Below are 23,080 nucleotides of genomic sequence, written 5' to 3'. Positions count from 1 at the left end.
GACTGACATCAAATCTCCAGACAGAAGTTTCATCCAGTAAAATGATTGGCTATCACTCTCATTTTCCAAAAGAAATTCTATGTTTAGTATTCTGTGTTAAGAAAATCATCACCTTGACACAGATACACATGAATATTTTTTGAGAAAATATTTAGGATCTCTGTTAATTAAAAATGTTTTCACAGGTTTTCAAATAAATAAATAGGATGGTGTGTTTCCTTATTTTTGTACAGCCAAGCTAGTAATTAAACTTTTAAGGACACACATCTATTTGGATGAAAGGTAGTACCAAGTATTTTATTATTATGGGAGACAGTCGGTACTGTCTGTAGAGAAACTGATGAATTATGGGCTGGGTGAGCAGACAGGGAGGTGGACTGAAAACGGGCTGAATGGCCAGGCCCAGAGGGTGGTGGTCAGCAGTGCAAAGTCTAGTGGGAGGCCAGAAACTAGCGGTGTACACCAGGGGTGAATGCTGGGTCCAGGGCTGATCATTAATGATCTGGATGACGGGGCACAGTGTACCCTGGGGGCCACCCAGCTGGAAAGCAGCTTGGCAGGAAAAGATCTGGGGGTCCTGCTGGACACCAAGTTGAACGTGAGCCAGCAGTGTGCCCTTATGGCAAAGAAGGCGAATGGTATCCTCATCTGCATTAGACAGAGTATTGCCAGCAAGTGGAGGGAGGTGATCCTTCTTCTCTACTTTGCACTGGTGAGGCCACACCTGGAGTACTGTGTCCAGTTCTGGGCTCCGCAGTACAAGAGACGTGGGCATACTGGAGAGAGTCCAGTGAAGGGCCACAAAGATGGTGAAGGGACTGGAGCATCTCTTATGTGAGGACAGGCTGAGTGAGCTGGGACTGTCCAGCCTGGAGGAGGGAAGGTTCAGGGAGGATCTTATCAATGTATATAAATACCTGAAGGGAGGGTGCAAAGAGGATGGAGCCAGGCCTTTTTCAGTGGTGCCCAGTGACAGGACCAGAGGCAATGGGCACAACCTGAAACAGGAGGGTCCATCTGAACATCAGGAAACACTGCTTTACTGTCATGGTGACTGAGTTGCCCAGGCAGACTGTGGAGTCTCCATCCTTAGAGATAACCAAAACTTTTCTGGACATGGTCCTGGGCAACCAGGTCTTGGTGGCCCTGCTTGAGCAGGGTGGGTGGACCAGATGACCTCCGGAGGTGCTCTCCAGCCTCAACCATTCTGTGATTCTGTTATAAAAAATAACTGTCGTCCCTAGAACGGGACCCTCATCAGTACTTGGCATTATTAGTACGAATCCAATGAACTAAATTTTGCTTCTACCTTTTTGAAAGTTATTATACATCATATTTCTAATGAAGGCTTTGATTGCGAATCCTTATTTGTGGTTGTAGTAAATACTGTCGTAGTGATATACACGCTTTATTCCTTTTTTCATGTAACGGGTGTTGATCCCAAAGCAGCACACTGAATGAATAAAAGACCTTTGCTTGATAGCATTTTCTATCTTGCTTCAATGTACTATGAAACTGAATATAGGAGTTGAGATGAAATAAATCCATATAAATCCCGTCCACTTTGAAAAAAGTTGAATACAGGTATTGTGTCCACAGAAAACAAACCACTGGAAAATTTGGAAACTTGCCTTTTCAGATTAATGAATATTAGAAAAGTCAATCTAGAAGGAAAGTTCACATATTTAATAACTTCTCTTATGACTGAGAGCAAAATTTGGTTTTTTTTGTTTGATGCTCTTGATAAATGTTGAAGTTTGTTAAACAGTCTGACGAATACTAAATAATTGCCTTACTTCCAGTGTTTAATTCCTATTCTTACCTAATGCTCTCAGTTTATGAAATATGTACATGCAATCTGTATACAATACCTATATTCAATATCCAAAATTGAGCTTGTGCCGATCTAGCTGTTCTGGTTTATAGTTCAGGTTTTGGTTTTATTTTTGATGTTGTTATCCTTAAATGCTAGGCCTCATTGTAAAAGATAAAATTAATGAAAAATTCAATATTGAGACGAAAGGAATGTTTCCAGGGCAATAACAGTGCCCATGTGTATAACTGTATGTGACCACTAGTCCAGAGTCCTCATTTAAACTAATGTAATTGGTGTGTGGAATTCTGATACTACCCTAAGGACCATTCTGACAGAACTGATCCAAATCCAGGCACATACATTAAATAGTGATCCCTAGGAAATGGCATTTGTGTGCATTTTGTTTCCATAAATATCTGTCTTGCACCAAGAAAGACATTAATAACCAAAAAGGAGCTTGAGAGAAGAGTGAAAGTAGGTTAGACACATTATTTATATGTGTTATGAGGCAAAAGATAGCTTTGCTGATACTCTTGTGTGGTAAAATCTTTCAGGGCCCACATTTCCGTGGAAGATAACTCCCAAAAGAAATTGTTGTCTTCCTTTTCTGAAAGAGCCTGCATAAGGATCTTTGAAGGAAGGTGTAACCCAGTAATAATCTCAGTTTTTTTAAGAGACCTTGGCAAATCTCTGTTCATATTCCTGCTGTTTTTAATTTGTGTTCATTTGCAGATTGAGTATGTCTTCACAGATAAAACAGGAACGTTAACTGAGAACAACATGGAGTTTGTAGAATGTTGCATTGAAGGGCACGTTTATGTACCACATGTTATCTGCAATGGCCAAATTCTTCACGATTGTACAGGCATTGATATGATCGATTCTTCTCCAGGAGGAAGTGGAAAGGTATGATGACTCTTTCTAGGTTCTTGTTTTTTACAATGAAACATTGAAAATTGAACTGTGCTGATGAAGGGAATATTAGAAATATAACATCCTTGAATTCCACTAATCAAAGTAGATAACGGTAGGAAAAGCATCACAACATAGACATTTTCCTTTCCTAGTTTAGAGTAAGATTTAAAGGCTTAATAGGATGTTTCCCAGCTTACTGCGGCTGTAAAACTGAATTAAATAAAACCCAAGAATATAGAACTTTCTCTGGTTAACAGCTAAAGAAACATAATAGCTGGTTTTCGTTTAACATTAGCTACAATGGGGAAAGCAAGGCAGGAAACTCCTCAAGGGGGAAAATGAGTGCTCAATGCAAACACTTACTTAGTCATCACTGAGTGAAGATGTAGCCAGAGAATGGTTTATGATCAAATTAAATTACTTTTAAATGTGACTTAATATATCCAGCCACATCTGAAACGTGCTACACACAGCATGTATGTGCTGTGGCTTTTTTGCTGTGTAAAGCAAAGTTAGTTGAAAGTTAAGGAGTCTTCACATGTCAACTGATGAGCAGGGTGTAAATGGGCAGGATAATCATAGCCAAAGGACAATATATTTTAAAATATATCGATACAGTCTCAAATCATACTTTGGCTTTACATACTACGGCAAAACAAGGCCTCTTAAAATATGTTGGTGTAATTCAACAGCCTTATGGCTCTCACCCATGGCCCTCAGAATGTGGTCCCAAGGTACACTGTGCTTTTATCTTGGAATTACAATGACACAGACAGTTTGTGTTGAACAGCACAGAAGAATAAGATTCAGACACAAAGATACAGGTAGAACACAGCCAGGTATCTATGAAATAGAAATCTCTTTCTGGTGTCAGAAGCTGTCATTACCAAGCCATCTGAAACTTCATAGAAGTTGTTGGTTCCAGCTGCCAAAATGTCCACACTCCTTTTATTTTATGTAGCTCTGAGAGGTGTTCAAGCTGCGTAAGAAATTGAGATCTGTAAAGGCTGTTAACGCTTTTGCTCCGGGTGCTGCGTCCCTCTGTCTGGACTCAGGACTCCTAAAATTGTGCCTTGACTGGTATTTAATACAGGTTGGTAAAGTTTAAGCAAAAGTAAAGAAAAAAACCTTTAGCCACATCTAGGCACTGAGAGGAGGCAAAAGATGCGCACTGTCTTTTTTGGGCATCAGCAGCTTGACTTGCATGGCAACGCTAGGTAGCACTAACAGCTATTAAGCAGTTGTGTGGTTACCACTGGGAAAGACTTGGCTCCCCCTAAAGGGCAGGTGACCTGTGACACTGCCTTTATCTGGTAATAAATAGCAATCAGTGACATTGCTAACCTTCCAAAAGAAAAGTTTTCAAAGGAGTACTTGAAAGTGATCACACATAATGACAACCATTCCTTTTGTTTTTTAGGAGAGAGAGGAACTGTTTTTCCGAGCTCTTTGTCTTTGCCACACTGTTCAGGTAAAAGATGATGACAGCGTAGATGGATTGAAGAAAAACCAGCTCTCAAGAAGATCTTGTATATATATTTCATCATCACCTGATGAAGTTGCTTTAGTTGAGGGAATACAGAGGTATGTGTGTAAGTAGGTATTATACTTTTTTAATCTAGAGATCTAATCGCTGAAGTTCAAAATTGTTTTCAGCACAAAAATGATAATAACAAACACCAAATCAGCTAGAGCTGATGATTTTCTTAACACACAGTCATGATTATTCATAGTCATAAATCAAATAAAAACCGTTTGGGTTTTTTTTCGGAAGATAAGCTCGGTCTTAAATCCTTATGACATGCTTAAACTGGATAATTATATATTTGTTGTATTCATTCTCTTGATGTGTGTTTCATTTTACAGACTTGGTTACACCTATCTAAGGCTGAAGGACAATTTTATGGAGATCTTAAATCGGGAAAATAACATAGAGAAGTGAGTGGTTAAAAATATAACAAAAGAGACTGGTGAAGAGTTTTTACTGATGTGTTTAATAAATTATTCTTTCCCTATAGATTAATTTTTAATTCAGAAAAGTCAGAAATTGTACATTTTAGTAGAAAAAGAAATGATCTACTAATATTTATAATTTTAATAGACCCTGTAGTTCTATATTTTCACTTAGTCTGTTAGTTTGACAGTATATGCAATATGAAATATTAATACAACAACAAAGGTGTGGTGTTGGGTTCATGACCTAATCTGATAGTTCCTAAGAGTTTTAGGAACTATGGTTATTTTTCCTTTGTTATATGGTAAATAATATTTTCTTAATAGAAAATGGTATGTACGCCATTTGTTGTTCACAAATAATCCATATAATTTATAGGAGGGTAATATCTATAGAATAAATTTTTATAGCTGGTTCAAAGAAAATTTAAAAGAGGTACTGGTTTTTTGTCATTTTCCTTTGACGTGTAGAATAAATCTTGTAGACCATAATATGAGTAAAATTTTCAATAACATTTAAGTAGTACAGCTGTTTAATGGGATGTAGATACTTTTGAAAATGTTACCTTACACTTCTGTAGATGTCTGTTGGTTAAGGCTATTGTTTATCTGTGTCTTACTGCATGTGTACTCTGCTAACTACGCAGGGACCCTTGGGCACAAATAAAGGAACCCTGCTGTTATTTTTCCCCCTTTTAGGGGAATATGGAGGATTTTTCCTGAAGGTTACTTCAGACTTTTGTGGCTCAACTCACAAGAACTGGAGTCGGTATAATTTGGTGATTTATGAAAGCACTATAATTACTAGGAATTTTCTCCAAAATGCATCGCAGTTTGTAGGCATAGGCCTGATTCAGCTCCTTGTTAGAACCTGTTGTAACTTCTAATGGAATAAACACTGTGGCCTTGCACAGGTTTGAATCCCAGGCTGTTGTAAGGACTTAGAACTGGATGATCTAATTAAATAAGCAGATCTATTTTATAAGCAAAATATTAACAGATGAATCCTGAAGAGATTGGGATTAATGATTGGGATGCTTATGTTTGTGCTGGAAAAAGGGGGGGGCTCTCTTGGATAAAAGGAAATAGGTAAGAGTAAATGATAAAAGTCTATAAACTGATGAATTATACAGAAACAGTACAACAGGAGCTCATGCTCATTTTTCCTCCTAGAAGGGAAAGGAACGTGGGATAAAATCAAATCATAAAAACAATGGCAAATATAAAACCAGTAAAAAGAAATGTTTTTTCACTTGAATAACTTGTCAGTCAACACTTGAGCAAGATTCATGAAATTAGGTGGGCACTTTTGAGAGATAGGAATAGTCAAAATTAGAAAAATATTAAATAAAGACTTCTGTGTAAAAACCTGCACATTTCAAGTTCTAAGGCTATGCCTAGGTATTATAGGTAGGAATTTACTTACTTCATAAGCAGTATAGTGCTCTACTGCAAGGTTTCTAGTCTTCTGCTTAAATAAATTGCATTGACTATACATCCAAAGATGCTTACGAACACCGTGCAGACAAATTCTGTTTCAAGTAATTAGGAGCTGAGGGCATCCCCTAGTTATTATTTGTAACCTGCTGTTTCATTCTGTACTAGTTCCATATTCCACAGTACTCAACATAATTTTCCATGTTAGAAGTCATGTTTTATTTGATATGCTTGAAGTCGTAATAACCAGTTTAGGGATCTGGAAAAGCAGAGTTGTTTAAAAAATATTCTATTTCTGTTTCAGGTTTGAATTATTAGAGGTTTTGAGTTTTGATTCTGTGAGACGGAGAATGAGTGTAATTGTTAAATCTTCAACAGGTAGGGCTGTCACATTCTGTTTCTTCGTAAATGTTTTTGTTTCTCTTGAATTTATTTCAGGTTTATCGAAGAGTTAAGCATTAATCACAGTCTATGTGCCTTTCTTTATAAAAAAGGGGACCGGCTACCAGCAGGACTGCAAATGTTATAAAAAAGTTGGAAGGAATCTGTTTGAAGAGTTAGTAATTTGGATGTTTTTTTGAAGAAAGATATATTTGACCATTTTGAATTCCGTATGCTGTCTCTTTTAGGTGATATATTTCTGTTTTGTAAGGGAGCAGATTCTTCCATATTTCCTAGAGTTAAAGAAGGCAAAATTGACCAAATACGATCCAGAGTTGAACGCAATGCAGTGGTAAGATTCCATTTTGTTGATCTGTTCATGTGATATTAGTGTAAAAAAAAAAAAAATTAAGTGTCCTTACCTCCTGCTTGATCTGGTAACAGATTTGTCTTCCCAGGCACCGAGATTATTCTATGCCAAAGTGGACACAGACATAGTGGTCTGTGTTACTCCCTTGTTTGAATCTGTCCTCCTTCTCATCTTCCAAATGGCAGTTGTGGTGAGATATGAATGCATTAGATATGCACAACAGTATGTTATACTAGAGGTCATCAATTAGCTTTTTAGTATGGCATTTTCACAACTGTGGTGGTTTGAATTAACTTTTGAATGAAAGAAAAGTGAAAAACTTCACTGAAAATCTCATCCCTGCTTTCAGTCCCCAGCCTTAGCAATTGTGATTTGCTGCCTTTGATTGCTTTTTTACAAGCTCTTAAAAGAGAAAATCCATTAGGGTACAATGTAGCAACAAATGCGCTTCTTATAGGGAAACAGTGCGGTGATCATCCTTATACTTACATTTTTGCTTGCTAAAAATGAACTATGAACTGCCTGATCATCTTTAAAAGAAATTCAGAACTTGGTTTTACCTAAAAGGTAGTATTTGGAGTTGTAAAATACTGAATTCTGCCAAAAATATGCAGAACCCATTGCAATGGAATATAACTGCCAGTCTTATAAATGGGATAAAATTTGCTGGCACCCAGTACTCAGACTGAAAACAAAGTATTATTACAAGTATGTGAAAAATTACCTACAGCGTTACCTGGTTTTGTTTTGAAGTGAAACTTCAAAACTGTTTGCCAAAGTGCTTTGTTAAGCTTTACTGTATGAAACAGCTGTCTGATAATTACAAGTGAAGGAGGCTAGTGAAACTGAAAGGCGTGTTTATGTATCGTATCCATCCAATGTCTGTCAAGAGAGAAATCCAGACCAAGAGCTATTTCTTCATCCTGGATAATTGGAAATAGGGCTGGCTCCTACATACAGAAGTGTCTGAAAGAAGATACAGGAAGCCACCTGGCACCTGCCCTTATCAATAGCAAGAGTCAGGGAGATTTTTTAATACTTCTCCTTGGATTGTGTCGTGGTTTAACCCCAGCTGGCAACTAAGCACCACGCAGCCGCTCGCTCACTCCCCCTGTCCTGATGGGATGGGGGAGAGAATCGGAAGAGTAAAAGTGAGAAAACTTGTGGGTTGAGATAAGAACAGTTTAATAATTGAAATAAATAATATAATAGTAACAGAAGAATATACAAAGCAAGTGATGCACGATGCAATTGCTCACCACCCGCCGACCGATGCCCAGCCAGTCCCCGAGCAGCGGTTGCTGCCCCCTGGCCAACTCCTCCCAGCTTATGTACTGAGCATGACATCATACGGGATGGAATATCCCTTTGGCCAGTTTGGGTCAGCTGTCCTGGCTGTGCCCCCTCCCAGCTTCTTGTGCACCTCCTCGCTGGCAGAGTATGGGAAGCTGAAAAGTCCTTGACTTAGTATAAACACTGCTCAGCAACAACTAAAACATCGGTGTGTTACCACGTTATTCTCATGCTAAATCCAAAACACAGCACTGTACCAGCTACTAGGAAGAAAATTAACTCTATCGCAGCTGAAACCAGGACAGATTGGTAATAAGTAACTATACAATGACCTACTGGATTAAAGTTTATGAAGATAAAGTGCCAGTTAAAAGGTGTTGTGAGAGGCAATATATTTGAGGTGGCAAAACTTCCTTTCTGTGTTGTAGCAGCTTTTTCCTGGCTTGCACAGTCTATATACTCCCTTTCTTATTCATCACACAGTCCAAAAGTCTGAGCTAGTCTGAAACACCCACAGCTAAATTCTAGTTTTCACTTGACTGAAATGACAGAGTTGGATTTTCACTTTCAACACTCTCTGTGATGTTTTGTCCCTGTCTCTGCTGCAACACAGCATCAAAATCAGACTCTGCAGAGCTACTATTTATATTGTTGTTATTTATTCTTACTCGTCCTGCCTAATTATACACATAGGGAAGGAAGCCTTTACCTTGACTTTCCTTTCCCTGGTAATTTCATACATTCAGTTGGGTGGGTGAGCTCTTTCTCTTCTGAAGGACTGAGGTTTGTCCCTCAGGTTGTAACTGCTTCCAGGGCAGCACAGAATCAAGCTGACCCATGTTCTCGTCTAGACTATACCGTACTAGGCTATACTGTACTCACTTCACTATAAAAGTGAGTAACGGGACTCTTCATCTTAATTGTAAAATCATTCCAATTTTTCAAATATTCCAGCATAAACACCAGCAAGAAGTCTAAGAGTTTTCTAAGAGGCATTTTGTTTCTTTTGATTATATTCTTTAGGAGGGACTGCGAACATTGTGCGTCGCATATAAAAAGCTCACAGCAGAAGAATATAGCAATGCACAGAAGCTGCTTCAGAATGCAAAGTTGGCCCTCCAAGACCGGGAAAAGAAATTGGCAGAAGTGTATGAGAAGATAGAAAGAGATTTTATTTTACTCGGTGCTACAGCTGTTGAAGATCGGTTAGTACATTTCTACTATGTTTATGTGATGTTATCAAAGTATCATAGAATCATTAAGGTTGGAAAAGACCTCTAAGATCATCGAGTCCAACCGTCAACCCAACACCACCATGCCCACTAAACCATGTCCCTAAGTGCCTCATCTACTCGTCTTTTAAATACCTCCAGGGATGGGGACTCAACCGCTTCCCTGGGCAGCCCGTTCCAATGTTTAACCACTCTTTCAGTAAAGAAATTTTTCTTCATGTCCAATCTAAACCTCCCCTGGCGCAACTTGAGGCCATTTCCTCTTGTCCTATCGCTTGTGACTTGGGAGAAGAGACCGACACCCACCTCGCTACAACCTCCTGTCAGGGAGTTGTAGAGAGCGATGAGGTCTCCCCTCAGCCTCCTTTTCTCCAGGCTAAACAACCCCAGTTCCCTCAGCCGCTCCTCAGAAGACTTGTTCTCCAGACCCCTCACCAGCCTCGTTGCCCTTCTCTGGACACACTCCAGCACCTCGACGTCCTTCTTGTAGTGAGGGGCCCAAAACTGAACACAGGGCCCAAAACTGAACACAAGTAGTTGAAGACTCTCTTGTAACTCTTTTTCTGGATTAGAGATTTATTTGAAAAACCCTTTATTTGAATCAATTCCATAGCCTTAGCTTACTAAAGTTACACATGGTAACTTTATAATTTAGTAAGCTAGTAACAATAGTTAAGTGTACAAAAATCAGTATATTCAAGCCATTTACATGCAGTTCGTGTAATACCTTATTGAACAAATTGTAGGGAAAAGTTTTGGAGGAAGTACAAAATGGGTATTGAGGAAATGAAGGAAGAATATTTAGGTCTTAAAAAAAAAATAAACTTTCTGTTAAAACTGGGAGGTAATTTTAATAACTCAGCAGTACTTCGCTGTTTGTCATTAGCTGAAAGCACTGAAAATGTTTTAATTGAAGTACTTGTCTGGGGAAAGAAGCATCTTGTCTTTTAGGCTGTATAAATGAAAGGTGAAACTTTGAGCACTTTGACAGTGTCAAAACTAATTATTTGTAATGTACTACTCCCCTAAACATTTTTAGATTCACACCTTGGGCAAAATTCTTCGATGTGATAACTTTTATTGAATTTTTTAATTTGGTTATGGAAACTTTCAATAAGGACCTCTGAATTTCTCATTTCCAAGCAATCTATCAATGTATGTTGTCCATTGACTTCCACAGACTACAAGAAAAAGCTGCTGACACTATTGAAGCACTCCAGAAAGCTGGAATTAAAGTTTGGGTTCTGACGGGAGACAAAATGGAGACTGCTGCAGCTACTTGCTATGCTTGCAAACTGTTCCGGAGAAATACACAAATACTTGAGCTAACCACAAAGAAAATTGAGGAACAGAGTTTACATGATGTGCTTTTTGACCTAAGCAAAACTGTCCTAAGACACAATGGCAGCTTAACCAGGGATACTTTCTCAGGGTAAGGAAAAAGTTTAATTTTTAAGCCAGGAATGGGCTTCCGTGCATTTAATAAACAATTTAATGATTGATAGATTACCTTAAGAGCAGCAACATACTATGTTTCAGTTTCTGTTGTTAAAGTGTGAATTATTGTATGGCAATTAAGTATAATTTTGTTCCATATAAGTTTAAATCTTCACGGTCATGGTTCTTTCTCTGTCTCATTACTGGTACTGCTTTAACTGTTAAAAGAAAAATCACAACTGACAATTATATATTTTTCCACTGCAAAAATATTTATTCTTGGCAAAAATGATAGTAAAGCAAAATACTGTTTCTAACTTTTAAAAAGGAAGCAGACATGATTTATTCCTGTAATCAGAGTTAGTATGTGATGTGACTTTCTTGATAAGACCAAGGCCACAGGGAGCAACAATATTTGGCCCTACTGAGCTATTTCTAGGGAAGATTGTGATACGCTTACAGACAGGTAACAGGCAACAGCATAGTACCAAATCTTCTGGTGTGTATAAAAATATTTAAAGTGCCCTAAACTGTAAAGAAACCATTGTCTTCTGTGTATTTTGAATATCCAGAGAAGGATAGGTATCATGTATACAGAAGTGATTTCCATGAAACATAACATGGAAGAAGATAGAAAACGGCATTAAAAAGCAAAAAACGGGTATAATGTAAACACAGGTAATAAATTAGGCTACTTATTTGAAGCTTAGTAGTTGGTACACATTACTTGCTCTTTTGTTCCACTGTAAAAACCTAACAATTAGATTCTAAAACATTTTTATCATCTTAAGATGTTATTAAGAAAAGAAGTTATTGTCTTCCAGACATAGTGGTGTGTATTTGCTTTGCTTTGTTTTTCTTTTTAATATGGAACCAGCTAGCAAGTCCATTTTATATGCATTTGCAATAAGTTTGTAGTAAAGGAACAACAAGCTAACAATCATTTGTGATATTTTAGCAGAGAGTTTCTAAAACTGTTAGCCTTACAGCTTGAAACTCTGAGCCTGAGCATTTTTCTTAGCTGCTCTTATACTTTAAACCCCATTGGTCTAATCAAGCACATTTGTATATTCAGTTAAATAAATCGTGTTTCTCTGTATTATCTGTACCACATTTAGCTTCAATCCCACAGCTCTTACAACATATGTTTAAACATGTTTGTTTAACTACTTATTGATGCCAATTTTCTAGACAGTAAGACTAATCAGAATTTCTTGTCATTGGCTCCAGAGTTGCAAAGATAGTTATAGCAGGATTCTGCCTGGATATTCAAATTCAGGCTGACAATCCAAACATTCAGTACATTGTCTGGACTTCATAATAATACATTTTTGGTTGATCTAATTGTATACTAACGGTGTTGCCCTATTTGTGCCAATGGTAACAAAGTGCTGAAAATGTTTGTGAACTGTTATTAAATATAGTTTACAGTACTTTACACTACTTGTCAAAAGTAGCTTGTGTTCTAGTAGTGAAGGTGGAGAAGCTTAAAATACGTCAATGTCAATAAATGTGGTGTTTTTCTCACAAACATTGGTCCTGGTGAAACCATGTTTGTTGAAAACCCACGCACAGTAGTATAACCTCGGAGCACTGAAACTAGAGCACAAATAAACCTCAATGTACGTTTATACAACTCACTGCTGAGCTGGAGCCTGAGGCTGCTGTGTAATGCAGGCAGTTGTGCTCTGAAACAACTAGTTTGGATGCTGCAGAAAACCGCTCTTGTGGTGCGGCACTCAGTGTGGACCATCTTCCCCCATTGCTCAGCATATGTTATTGTGTTAAACTGTGCTTCGTGCGACCACGGTTAAACTTCTAGCAATGTCCAAATTATTACAGGTATACCCGTGATAGATCAATATATATAATAATATATTGTAATATTGTAGATAACATATATAATAATTATATTATAATATCATAATTACAGGTGTACCTGTACTGGACTTAGCCACCACACTAAACGCAAAGTATACATACTGTAAATGTAGGCAGTGGCTTTATCTCTCCAGGCCAGCAAGTCTCTTTCAGGCATTTCCTTCAAAGCATGGTTTACTTCCTTAAACGTAGACCCTTGAAAAACAAGGTTATTGTCTTCATCAGAGTAGATTTCAGAGTACCAAAGGCCTTTCCCTTTAACTTTTTTCTCTGTATTACGGAATGTGCCACAACATTAACTTTCTTCCTGCAACTCAGTTTACCTCACTGCAGTTCTTGGAGCCCTTTCAAACCAAACTGAAAGGTTATTAATTACACACTCATACTCACTGGTGAAGTCACTGAGGTATCAGATTTCTGTCTTTGAACTGGTGAAGCACTGAATATTTTCAACATAATCTAGAATTTTAAAATGTCATAAATAGCAGTCCTGTACAAGGAATTTCCTTTAGAAGTATATTAATTTTGCAGTATTCCGTACTCATTATTTTTTCATTAATTAATTTTCACAAAAGAGCTATTGCCAAATTCAAAATATGTCTGAGAATTTTACAGTGACTCTTAGTTTATATTTTATCCCTGAACAGACTTTCAACTGATATGCAAGATTATGGTTTAATTATTGATGGAGCAGCGTTATCATTAATAATGAAGCCAAGACAAGATGGGAGTTCTGGTAACTACAGAGAGCTCTTTCTTGAAATTTGCAGGAACTGCAGTGCAGTGTTATGCTGTCGAATGGCACCTCTGCAAAAAGCACAGGTTTGCATTTCATTTCGTAATTGTTTTAGCTGTGCATGTATGTAAATATGGAAAGCTTATATTCTGTATGACTTACAGTAACTTAAAATGTTACCATTCACTTTTGTATCTTTTAAAACAGAAAAAGCCAAAAAAAAAAGGGGGGGGGACGGATTTCTACTGGCAAGCAATTTAGATAATGGTATGCTAAAATGGCACCCAGCTGTGCACCTGAATTTGATTTATGTACATATTGTGCAAATTTTATGGTTGGTACATGCTGATAAATGAACATATTTAATGAACTGAACTAATTGCTTCCTTTTTAACCTAACAAGTTTTGAATAGTCTACTATCTGTTGATACTGCAAGAACCTACATTATTTATTACTGTAGAGTGATATTTCTTTCTATTTTTAACGTAAGTGGGAAGCCAAGAAAGAAGAATCCAGACAGAAAAATGTGTGCGTTATCATTTTTAAGTACTTCTTGACTGTTGTGTACTAGTTTGTATCAAGTAAAAACATATCCTTCCATTACTGAAACATCTCAATATAGCCGAAGAACTTTTAAAGGAAACAAACATTGGAATATACCCTTCTTTTTTCCTTCCAAACTGTCATGTCTTTTTCTCAGTGCTCAGGTACAGCGTATGTAGCCCTTATTCATTTTAACAAATGTATTTAGCCAGCCCTTTTAACTGTCTGGAAGTTTGCAGAAGTTTTCAGTTGCAGCTGACTCGGTACCAAATTTACAGAGGTGATCATTTATAATGGAGAGATTTGAAGTCAAATTTTCGAACAGTTTCTATGTCAACAGTGTGCAGATGCATACAGAATCCTATTATCTTTTCTTAAATAGTAAGAAAAAATTTCAGCACAGTTAAGAAAGCAAAATCCTTCAGTCTTTAGTTTCAGGATTTCTTTGAAATTGTATGCTCTGTCTCTGGAACCCTTTTAATTTATTAACGCACTTACACAGCATTAAGCAATCTCAAAACCATCTTCCTTTCCTCTGCTCTTCCTTCCTCCTGTCCGTCTCTCTCAAAATAGCTTGGAAGTATTTGAAAAATGTTATTTTGTATTTGGAACAAATACTTTTAATATGAAGAAACTACTGTGATCTTTATGCATAGTAGTTGCTTTGGGTAATATTGGTTTTGTGTCCCTTCACAGAATTTCTTATGTAACTGTGTTGGTCAGTTTAATTAATCGTACACTCATGCAAAATAAGGAAGCCATTACAGAGAAGAGTTTTTAACACTATTTTTTTCCAGATTGTAAAACTGATTAAGTTATCAAAGGAGCATCCTATCACATTAGCTATTGGTGATGGAGCAAATGATGTCAGTATGATTCTAGAAGCACATGTTGGTATAGGTAAGTGTGCTTTTTAAAATACTAATTCAAGTGAAATGATAAAAACCATTTACTTCTTAAAAACAGGCAGTCTCAAAGAATCAGGTTATACATTTTATAGACAACTTTTAGTGAATTTACCCCAGAAATTTTAAGAGATACAGCGGTGATCTCTTATTAGATCAATGTCATAGCATTATTGTATATTTTTTCAAATAATTGTATCTTTGAAATAGTTATTCAGTTATTAAACAGCTTCATCACTTTTTTTTAAAGGAATCATTGGCAAAGAAGGTCGTCAAGCAGCGAGAAACAGTGACTATGCAATACCTAAATTTAAACATTTGAAAAAAATGTTGCTTGTTCATGGGCATTTTTATTATGTTAGGATATCTGAACTTGTGCAATACTTCTTTTATAAGGTAGGAGAATGCTTATTCTAATTACATAAATCTCAAAAACTTACATGGTAATATCTAACTGTATACAGTTTGCACAGTCAATGGTACAAAAAAGCAGTAATTCCATAAAGAGATTTTGTTGAGTGCCAGATGCAAAGCTGAAATGGGATTATTGTTTTTATCCAACCATGAAGTGAAACAGCTTTTATATAGCTATTTTCTGTAATCTATGGTATGTTTAAAAGCAAAATTTGCCTTGTTCCCCCCCCCAATTCCAACACAGACTGTTCTACTTATTTTCAGAACCTTCTGGGTTCTCTCTACAGTGGCCTTTTAAATCAAGTTGGAAATAGTATTTGAGAACTTAGCATAACTTAATTTACATTAGTTTCTAAATTCATTAGGATAGCGTAGATGGAGAAAGTTTATAACGTGCATCCCCCTGTTTAGACAGATCCCAACCAAGTGTTGGGATCCAATCAACGTTCTTTCAGTAAGCAATGGAAGATTATAGAAAGGAACCTCCAGAAGATAATTCAAGGTCTTAGTGTTTGACTATATGTATAGTTAGGAGAGGATGAAGTTTGGGATCACAGCTAGAAACATCTTAAAATTACTTTGCTAGGGACCGTGCTAACCAGAGTATCCATGCTTGCTTATCACAGTTTGTGTCCTACTGTGGATTGTGCCTTATTTGCCTTGCCTTAACTGAGCTGTGCTCTTGGATCGCAAAATTCATTGCCCTTGAATTTTGAAACTGTAGCCTTATAAAGTTTGCTTTCAAAATATTTTAAGTATTTTTCTTAACAGTACTACTGCAAGATGAGAATGTTGGTGTTTAACGTACACAGCTCTTTCTACTGTTCCTGCAGTGTTTACTATTACTAGTATTATAAAACGGTTATACATAGCTATAGCATTGTACAGCATATAAATTAGTGCTTATACTTCACTTGACGACTGTATCACTTTATCTTTCAGAACGTCTGCTTCATTTTTCCTCAGTTTTTATATCAGTTCTTCTGTGGGTTTTCACAACAGGTTAGTTGTTCTTTTTCCTTCACTGCCACATTTTCTCTTTGGCATTTTTTTTTAAAAATTGATCCTTTAACACTGTGCCTGTTCAGCTGAGAAGATTTCTAGGTTAGTTTACACATTGTAAAAAGAAGAGCATCACTTTTGGTTTGTATGGTTTTCAGTGGCAATTGCAGTTAAGTTACGGAAATCAATTTTATGAATTATGATAAAAAGTAATGTTTATTTTCAAAGTCAAAGAATACAAGAAACCAAAATTTGGAAATGGCTGTTAGGTTTAAGCTTATCGAACATGGACAGAGGCAATCCTGAAAAATAAGTAGTTGAACTAGTTGTTCATTTTTAGAATTCAGAATGAAAATGGAACAATAAACTAGTCTACTCCGGGGTGTGCAGGTATGAATTGCAAACTTCAGACAAATAGTGGCATTCAATTAGGTGAAAAGGAAAAATAAACACAGAAAGATAGAGGAAAAGTGAACTGCTGTTTACCAGAAAAGTGCCATCATTCAGGAGAGGATCCAGTAATCTCCTTTCTAAATTTTTGCTTATTTGCTTTTCCTCTTTGCTCTTGTCTGATTTGTGCAGAAAAATCTACCTCTTCTTTCTTCTGAACGAGGGAGCAAAAAAACAAAGGCATGAATGACTGGACTTAGCCAAAAAGAGGGTTAAGTTTTCAGGATTAAATTGGACAAGAGGAGCATTTAATTGGGAGGAAATAGTACTGTTGCTTTGAATTTGTGGAATGTCTCAAAAGAAAGCTCCAGGACGAGTAAAAATGACAGAACTTTTTTTGTCTGTTTTGGTTTTAATTTCAAATGACCATTCAAAACTCTGTAGGGTTTTATCAAGCATTATTAGGATTTAGATATGAAAGCATGTGTTGATGAAAATTTAGTTGTAAAATTTCCTGTTCTTTTAAGTGCTAAATATGATTCTGAATCAAAAAGGGGATTTTGACAGCAATTTTTACAGCATAAACAATCACCAAATAGGTTTTGGGAAATAAACAACTCTTTTTATGGGGAGATGTGGTAAGTTTGAGTGCCAGTTACAATGATGATACATACATGGAAAAGTACTTCAGAGGGATGAAGAATCAAAGACATGTTGGGGTGTTTCTTTGTACAGCGCATTGCAGTCACCCACAGCTGAAGAACCTCTGGAGTACTCCCCCTTCCTCCCTGCATGTCTCCATGTTATATAGACATGGAGGAGATAAAAGGGGGGGTGGATGTGCCATTCTCTACAGGAATCTGCTGTTGTTCAGTTTGAGTAGTCTGGAGTTGGTCTTATAGTTGAAAACGACAGGAGGGGCTGATATGTGGACCAGACTATTAAATCAATCTTTTAGTTGACCTTTTGTCCTCCAGATGAATGGGGTACAAGTGCAGAGTTGTGTCTTATATCAGTTAGCAGCTGTTCAGGGACATTCCCTCCATTGTGAAGGGATATAGTTTTGTTTTTTCTGAAGAAGTTGACTCATTCATTTTTACATCAAGTGTCATGCAGTGGGTCATGTTTTAAAATTAAAACTAGCTGATTTAATTCTTTTCCATCTACAGACTTTATACGATACTGCGTATCTAACACTGTACAATATCAGCTTCACTTCCCTTCCTATCCTCTTGTACGGTCTAATGGAACAACATGTCAGTGCAGACACACTCAAGAGAGAGCCTTCCCTGTACAGGTAAAATTAATACATTATGCCCCAAAGTTTGACTGTTCAGTTGTGGAATCTAGCTCTGTTATAACCAAAGTCCTCAGGATTTCTGTACAAGGTTGTAGTAGAACGTCAGATACACTGCAACAGAAGGGTTGAAGACCACATGCACAGTCTATAAACTACAATAGATACACGTGTATATTTACATACTGCAATCCACACCATTTATTTGCTACATTAGTGAGCGAGAGCAAAACAGAAATTACTGTTCTACAAATCAAAATATGATTTATTTTAGTACTCTCTATTTCCTCCAGCCATGGGGAACAGAAGTATTTTAAAAAGAGAAAACATACCATTTCTTCTACATACGTGTTTTATTCTGAAAGAAAAGAGGACTGAGTGGTAGTGTTGTATCACAGGATGTATTCTGTGTGGCATCCAACATTGTCCTCTGCATATTGTTGACTCACTTCTGTGCGTTGAAATTGTGACGGATTTAGATTCTTAGCCACTTGAAATACAGTTCTTGCCAACTAACTTCATGTGGCCATCTGAATTAGGAACAGTGCCCAGTTTTGATTCTTGCAGATGCAAAACCTGTACATTTTGGAGAGTGGTAGCAGTAGATAATCAAAGGGAAAGCATTTTTTGAGAGGTAATACTAGATGCCCAAAGGCTAATCAATGCAGTGATATGTTTTTGCCGATGAAATTGAAGAGGGGTACAAGATATTACTGTTGAAACCCAACCCCCCATTTTTATTTTCTCTTCTATGTTTTAAATGTTTTTGAGTTTAGAAATGGTCATTCAGAAGACCTTTCTGGTTTTTGAGAGCTAGGAGAGGTTATTTGGTCAAAAACATTTGGTTTTTAATATCTAATAGATTAGCTGTTTTGGGCAATAGCGCAGTTGTTCTGGGCCAGATGAGGCTACTGTTAGCCACATACGGTTTTGCACTGTATATTGGTAATCTGCGGGGAGAAATGACTTCATACGGTCATCAGACAGTTTTTAAAGTGCATACGGTGAAAGTATTGATTGGTAGTAAATGTTTCCGTAATTCAGGATTTTCATTTAACTGTGTTCTTATTTACTCTGTGTTTTATAATATGTGCCAAGTTGATATATACTCATTGTGTGGGCAAGAACTAAAGTTGTAATATTTAAATTTTTCTGTAATAAGAAAATGCATGCTAATGAACAGTTCTGTTGTTGACCAATCCCTGTATTTTTTGTGGAAAAACATTCAAGAAATCCGATTTGACCTGAAGCTTCAACGCAACTGCAAAATCCTTGTTTCGCATGTTCCACATACAATTAATATTTTGTTTTGTTACAATATTCTGTATAAAAGTACCCCATGGGAAATAAAGCAAAGTCTCCAGAGACCTCTAGTGTTTCCATTGAAAATCTACAGTGTATCATCACATGCACAGCAAATACTGGAAAAAAGATATCTTCTGTAGAAAGATTGAAAAGTAAATAGGTGCAGCACAGGGGAATTTACCATACAGTTGAAATAAGCAGAATTACAGGCAGCAGTTAAACAGGTTTAATAAAAATTAAATAAAGAAAAATAAAGAGGAGATGTTCAGGAAGGATTTGGATGTGAAGTGGTAGACAGTTGTCATGGAAACGTGGTGGTTTTGCATGCAATCTCTTAATTGTTTTTCCTTCAAAAAAACAGTATGAGTGACATTGTTTGTCTAAGCTTTTTTGAACATACTGATAATGTATATATCTTATTTTACACAGAGATGTTGCCAAGAATGCTTTGCTGCGCTGGCGTGCATTTATTTACTGGACATTCCTAGGAGTGTTTGATGCTGTGGTATTTTTCTTTGGTGCCTATTTCTTGTTTGACAACACAATTGTGACCAGCAACGGACAGGTTAGTGTTGGATTTGATCAGTCAATCAGAGGTAATTTCTTTAACGTCTAGTGTGCTATGAACATAGTTTTAATTGTTTTCTTCAAGATTTCCAGCACAGATGATAACTGTTTTATGGGTTATGGTGAGATAGATGGGTTATCTGTTCAGCAGAGTCTGAACTATGCAATAGGAATTCTGTGTATCAGTAAACAGAGGCATAGGACTAGATACTTAGGAGAAATATATATTGTAAATTCCAAGTATTCTTTCAGAATTTACATAGTAACTTTTCTGTTTCGTGCTTAACATGCATCTGATGAATATTTGATTAACATATCAAAAGGCTTTTGGTAGAGTAGTCATGAATGATCATAAAAGAGCTTAAATGTAACAAGCTTTTTAATATTTTAATTATTTTTTACATATGGCAGCTTAAAATAATCTATCTCTACTTGCTTTGCAGTCACATGAATGCAAATTTTAAGAACTTTTGCATTTTATTTATTTCACCCATTGATATTTTGGTCTATTTTATTTGTGTGCTTTTTTTCTTTTTGCTACTTGCTTCTCTTCCTATCCTCAGCTAATGACAACCAGCACTCACATGGTAAGATTGTTGTGGATTTGTCATGATATCCATTTCATCTTTCACTGTTCTTTAATTAAAATGTTAAAGAGCAGTTAAGTATTTTCTATAATTATTTCAGAATCACTTAAACCTATAGATAGAAATGTTCTTTATTGCTACTTTATAAGTACTTAAAATACAAAGAACTTTATATAGAGAGAGTATAAGGAATATTAAGGTATAAGTGGTGTGGTAAAGAGCCATGAATTTATTTTTTAAAGTAGGCTTTTTGCTTCCTTGAGTTTTGTTACTTTGTTCTGTGCTTTTCTGTGACCTACATTTTGTTGCTGACTCTCTCTGCTATAGAAAATTTATTACAGTTTATGCTATAAAGTGCTTGAATGGCTTTAGAAAAGGTCCTCAAAGTAAGAGAAAATAAACTGGGCGCAATTTTGTTGCCTGTATGCAACGTACATGTTTGCTAGAAATGCAATATTCAAATATCATTAAATACCATCTTTGTGACATCTATCAGGGAAATGAACTTCTAGAGTGTGAGAGAACACTTGTTAGAAGGAGCTTTTCTAAGGACAGAATTAATTTCCATTAGACGTAACTGTACACTGCAGCACTTCTTTTTCTAGTACCATTATGTTCTGTTAGATGTTCAAAACTCTGCATCAGCTTGTATTTATAGTCCTGAAAATTAGACTTCTCATACCTGTACACATTTTGTAAACGGTTTGTATTGCAAATATTCTGACTGGGTTCCTTTTTGGAATTTTAGTCTACTTCTGTTGCACATATTAAATCAAATTCTTCTTGATAAAGCTCTAAAGCCAGACTAGTGCCTAATTTCCAAATTTTGAATGCATATGTCTACAACTAGATACCCATGTTAATATTTCATGATTAAATGTATTGCTTGATGAGACATTCTGATTCTTGAGTGTCAGAGTGGGTTAGAAAATTCATCGTCATTCAGCATGCATGCTTGTGTGTATGTATAAAACTTACAGATTTTGAGTTGCAATTTTAGATTTAAAGGCTTGAAAACGTTAGTGTTCAGGAATAGTCAGAGATACATATGTGAGGTCATACATACATGAATGCTAGTTGGTGTTGATGGTTATTTCCAAGTATTTAAATTATGCTCATGTCTGGAAAAAGTAAATGAAAGATTTGAAGATTTGAAACGTTTACCACAACAATATGTTATTATGGAACAGGAAAAAGGTAGAAAGCAGGAAAGGGGATAAAAGGGCCGAAGGTAACACTAATACTATAAATGATATAAGATGATTCAACTTAGGTTCCAAATTGTTAAAATGGGTGCTGAAGCAAAAACTTTGAGTTCTTCTTTCCCTCCAGAAATGAACTAAGCACCATTGTTGCAAAACTAGTAAAAAATGAAGAAAGTCGATTTTTCTCACTTAGATTGATGCCTGTGTCAGACTGAAATTTACATACCATTAAGCTTGCTTCCAAACATAATCCCCCCAGGATGTTTCTCAGTATTTAGAAATGTGTTTGAAACTGCATGCTGTAGAGTGATGTTACTAGAATAATGGAAAAGTATACTTTTAATTGCTGAGGTTTACTTCATAAATGCCTGCCTCAGTCATTTCCTGGTAAGTAAAACTAAGATGCCAAAGATTTATCTCTCATTAATTGTTACTAATTTGTGATATTGCTTTGTGTATGGTGTGCCACTTTGGATATGACATGGTTGGTGCTGTAAAAACATATAGTCAGAGACCAACTACATAAGGAAGGTAAGAGGAAAAGAAGGCACCATAGAAGTAATTGCAGATTGTAAATGTCATCTTAGTTTACCCATATAATAAAATGTATTTCCTGTGTGATTTTTTTATTTTAACATTTGGTGCGGCTTGGATTAAATATAATTGTTAAGCTGGGTTCAGAGATAGGTAGGAGAAACTAAATTAAAAGGAATAACAGAATGGGAAATTCAAAACAGCAGGAAGGAAGAGAGGCGAGTAGAATGATGAATTGGAACATGGAAGATATAACAAATACAGTCACAGAAGGAGGCGGGGAAGTCTTGGATAGGCTGGGAGCAGAGCATAGAAAAATATTTGTTAATAAACTAGATGTTAACAAACAGACTTAGAAAAGAATGGTTCACAGCCTGAAGACACGAGTAGTATCTTGAAATAGTCAATGCTGAAAATACATTGTGAGTTTTTGTAGCTCACACCATCCCGTATTGTTCTGCTTAACCTTTCTCCGTGCCAAATTAGCAGCATTACGGAGTCTGTCGTCCCTGTGCTATGACCTTGTTTTCTGAGCCAAAAAGATGGGTTAGCGAAGGGTTTGGTTGCAGCCCGGTGCTTTCTATCTAGCCTGACAAACAGACAGGGGAAGTTGTTTCAACTTTTTTATTTAATCTCACAGCTTTTATTGGAAATACGGACACAGCTGTTCAGTATGCAGAAACTTAGACTGACACTAGGCTTTCTGAGAGATGCTAGATATGACATGAGAGTGTTGTAAAATTTAACTGCAAGAAGAAAGTGAGTAAACGGCATAATTTGAAGTTCCTGAACCAGATTCCTGTCCAGTTTTAACTGCACTGATTTTTTTTCAGGGCACACAAAATATTGTAGCAATAGCATGACCCTATAAAATTGTTA

The 23,080-nt window shown here is 36.5% G+C and overlaps 1 protein-coding gene across 10 annotated transcripts in view; it reads left to right on the top strand.

Annotated features, from left to right (window-relative positions):
* Window positions 1-23,080, top strand: part of ATP11A (ATPase phospholipid transporting 11A) — a 139,664-nt gene that overhangs the window by 99,917 nt on the left and 16,667 nt on the right. For 6 of the 10 annotated variants that reach the window (XM_076360808.1, XM_076360817.1, XM_076360780.1 and 3 more), the window contains 14 exons: window positions 2,549-2,722; window positions 4,152-4,315; window positions 4,598-4,669; window positions 6,426-6,499; window positions 6,751-6,854; window positions 9,189-9,370; window positions 10,578-10,829; window positions 13,363-13,537; window positions 14,793-14,895; window positions 15,151-15,296; window positions 16,257-16,316; window positions 17,876-18,003; window positions 19,738-19,873; window positions 20,439-20,462. In XM_076360808.1, the coding sequence (XP_076216923.1) occupies window positions 2,549-2,722; window positions 4,152-4,315; window positions 4,598-4,669; window positions 6,426-6,499; window positions 6,751-6,854; window positions 9,189-9,370; window positions 10,578-10,829; window positions 13,363-13,537; window positions 14,793-14,895; window positions 15,151-15,296; window positions 16,257-16,316; window positions 17,876-18,003; window positions 19,738-19,873; window positions 20,439-20,462 (1,794 nt within the window). The remainder of the gene's footprint in view (window positions 1-2,548; window positions 2,723-4,151; window positions 4,316-4,597; window positions 4,670-6,425; window positions 6,500-6,750; window positions 6,855-9,188; window positions 9,371-10,577; window positions 10,830-13,362; window positions 13,538-14,792; window positions 14,896-15,150; window positions 15,297-16,256; window positions 16,317-17,875; window positions 18,004-19,737; window positions 19,874-20,438; window positions 20,463-23,080) is intronic. The other 4 variants (XM_076360790.1, XM_076360861.1, XM_076360853.1 and 1 more) reach the window with 2 other exon arrangements.

This window comes from Aptenodytes patagonicus, chromosome 1 (assembly GCF_965638725.1).
Source record: "Aptenodytes patagonicus chromosome 1, bAptPat1.pri.cur, whole genome shotgun sequence".
Taxonomy (NCBI): Eukaryota; Metazoa; Chordata; class Aves; order Sphenisciformes; family Spheniscidae; genus Aptenodytes; species Aptenodytes patagonicus.
This window is presented reverse-complemented; position numbering and strand designations above follow the sequence as displayed.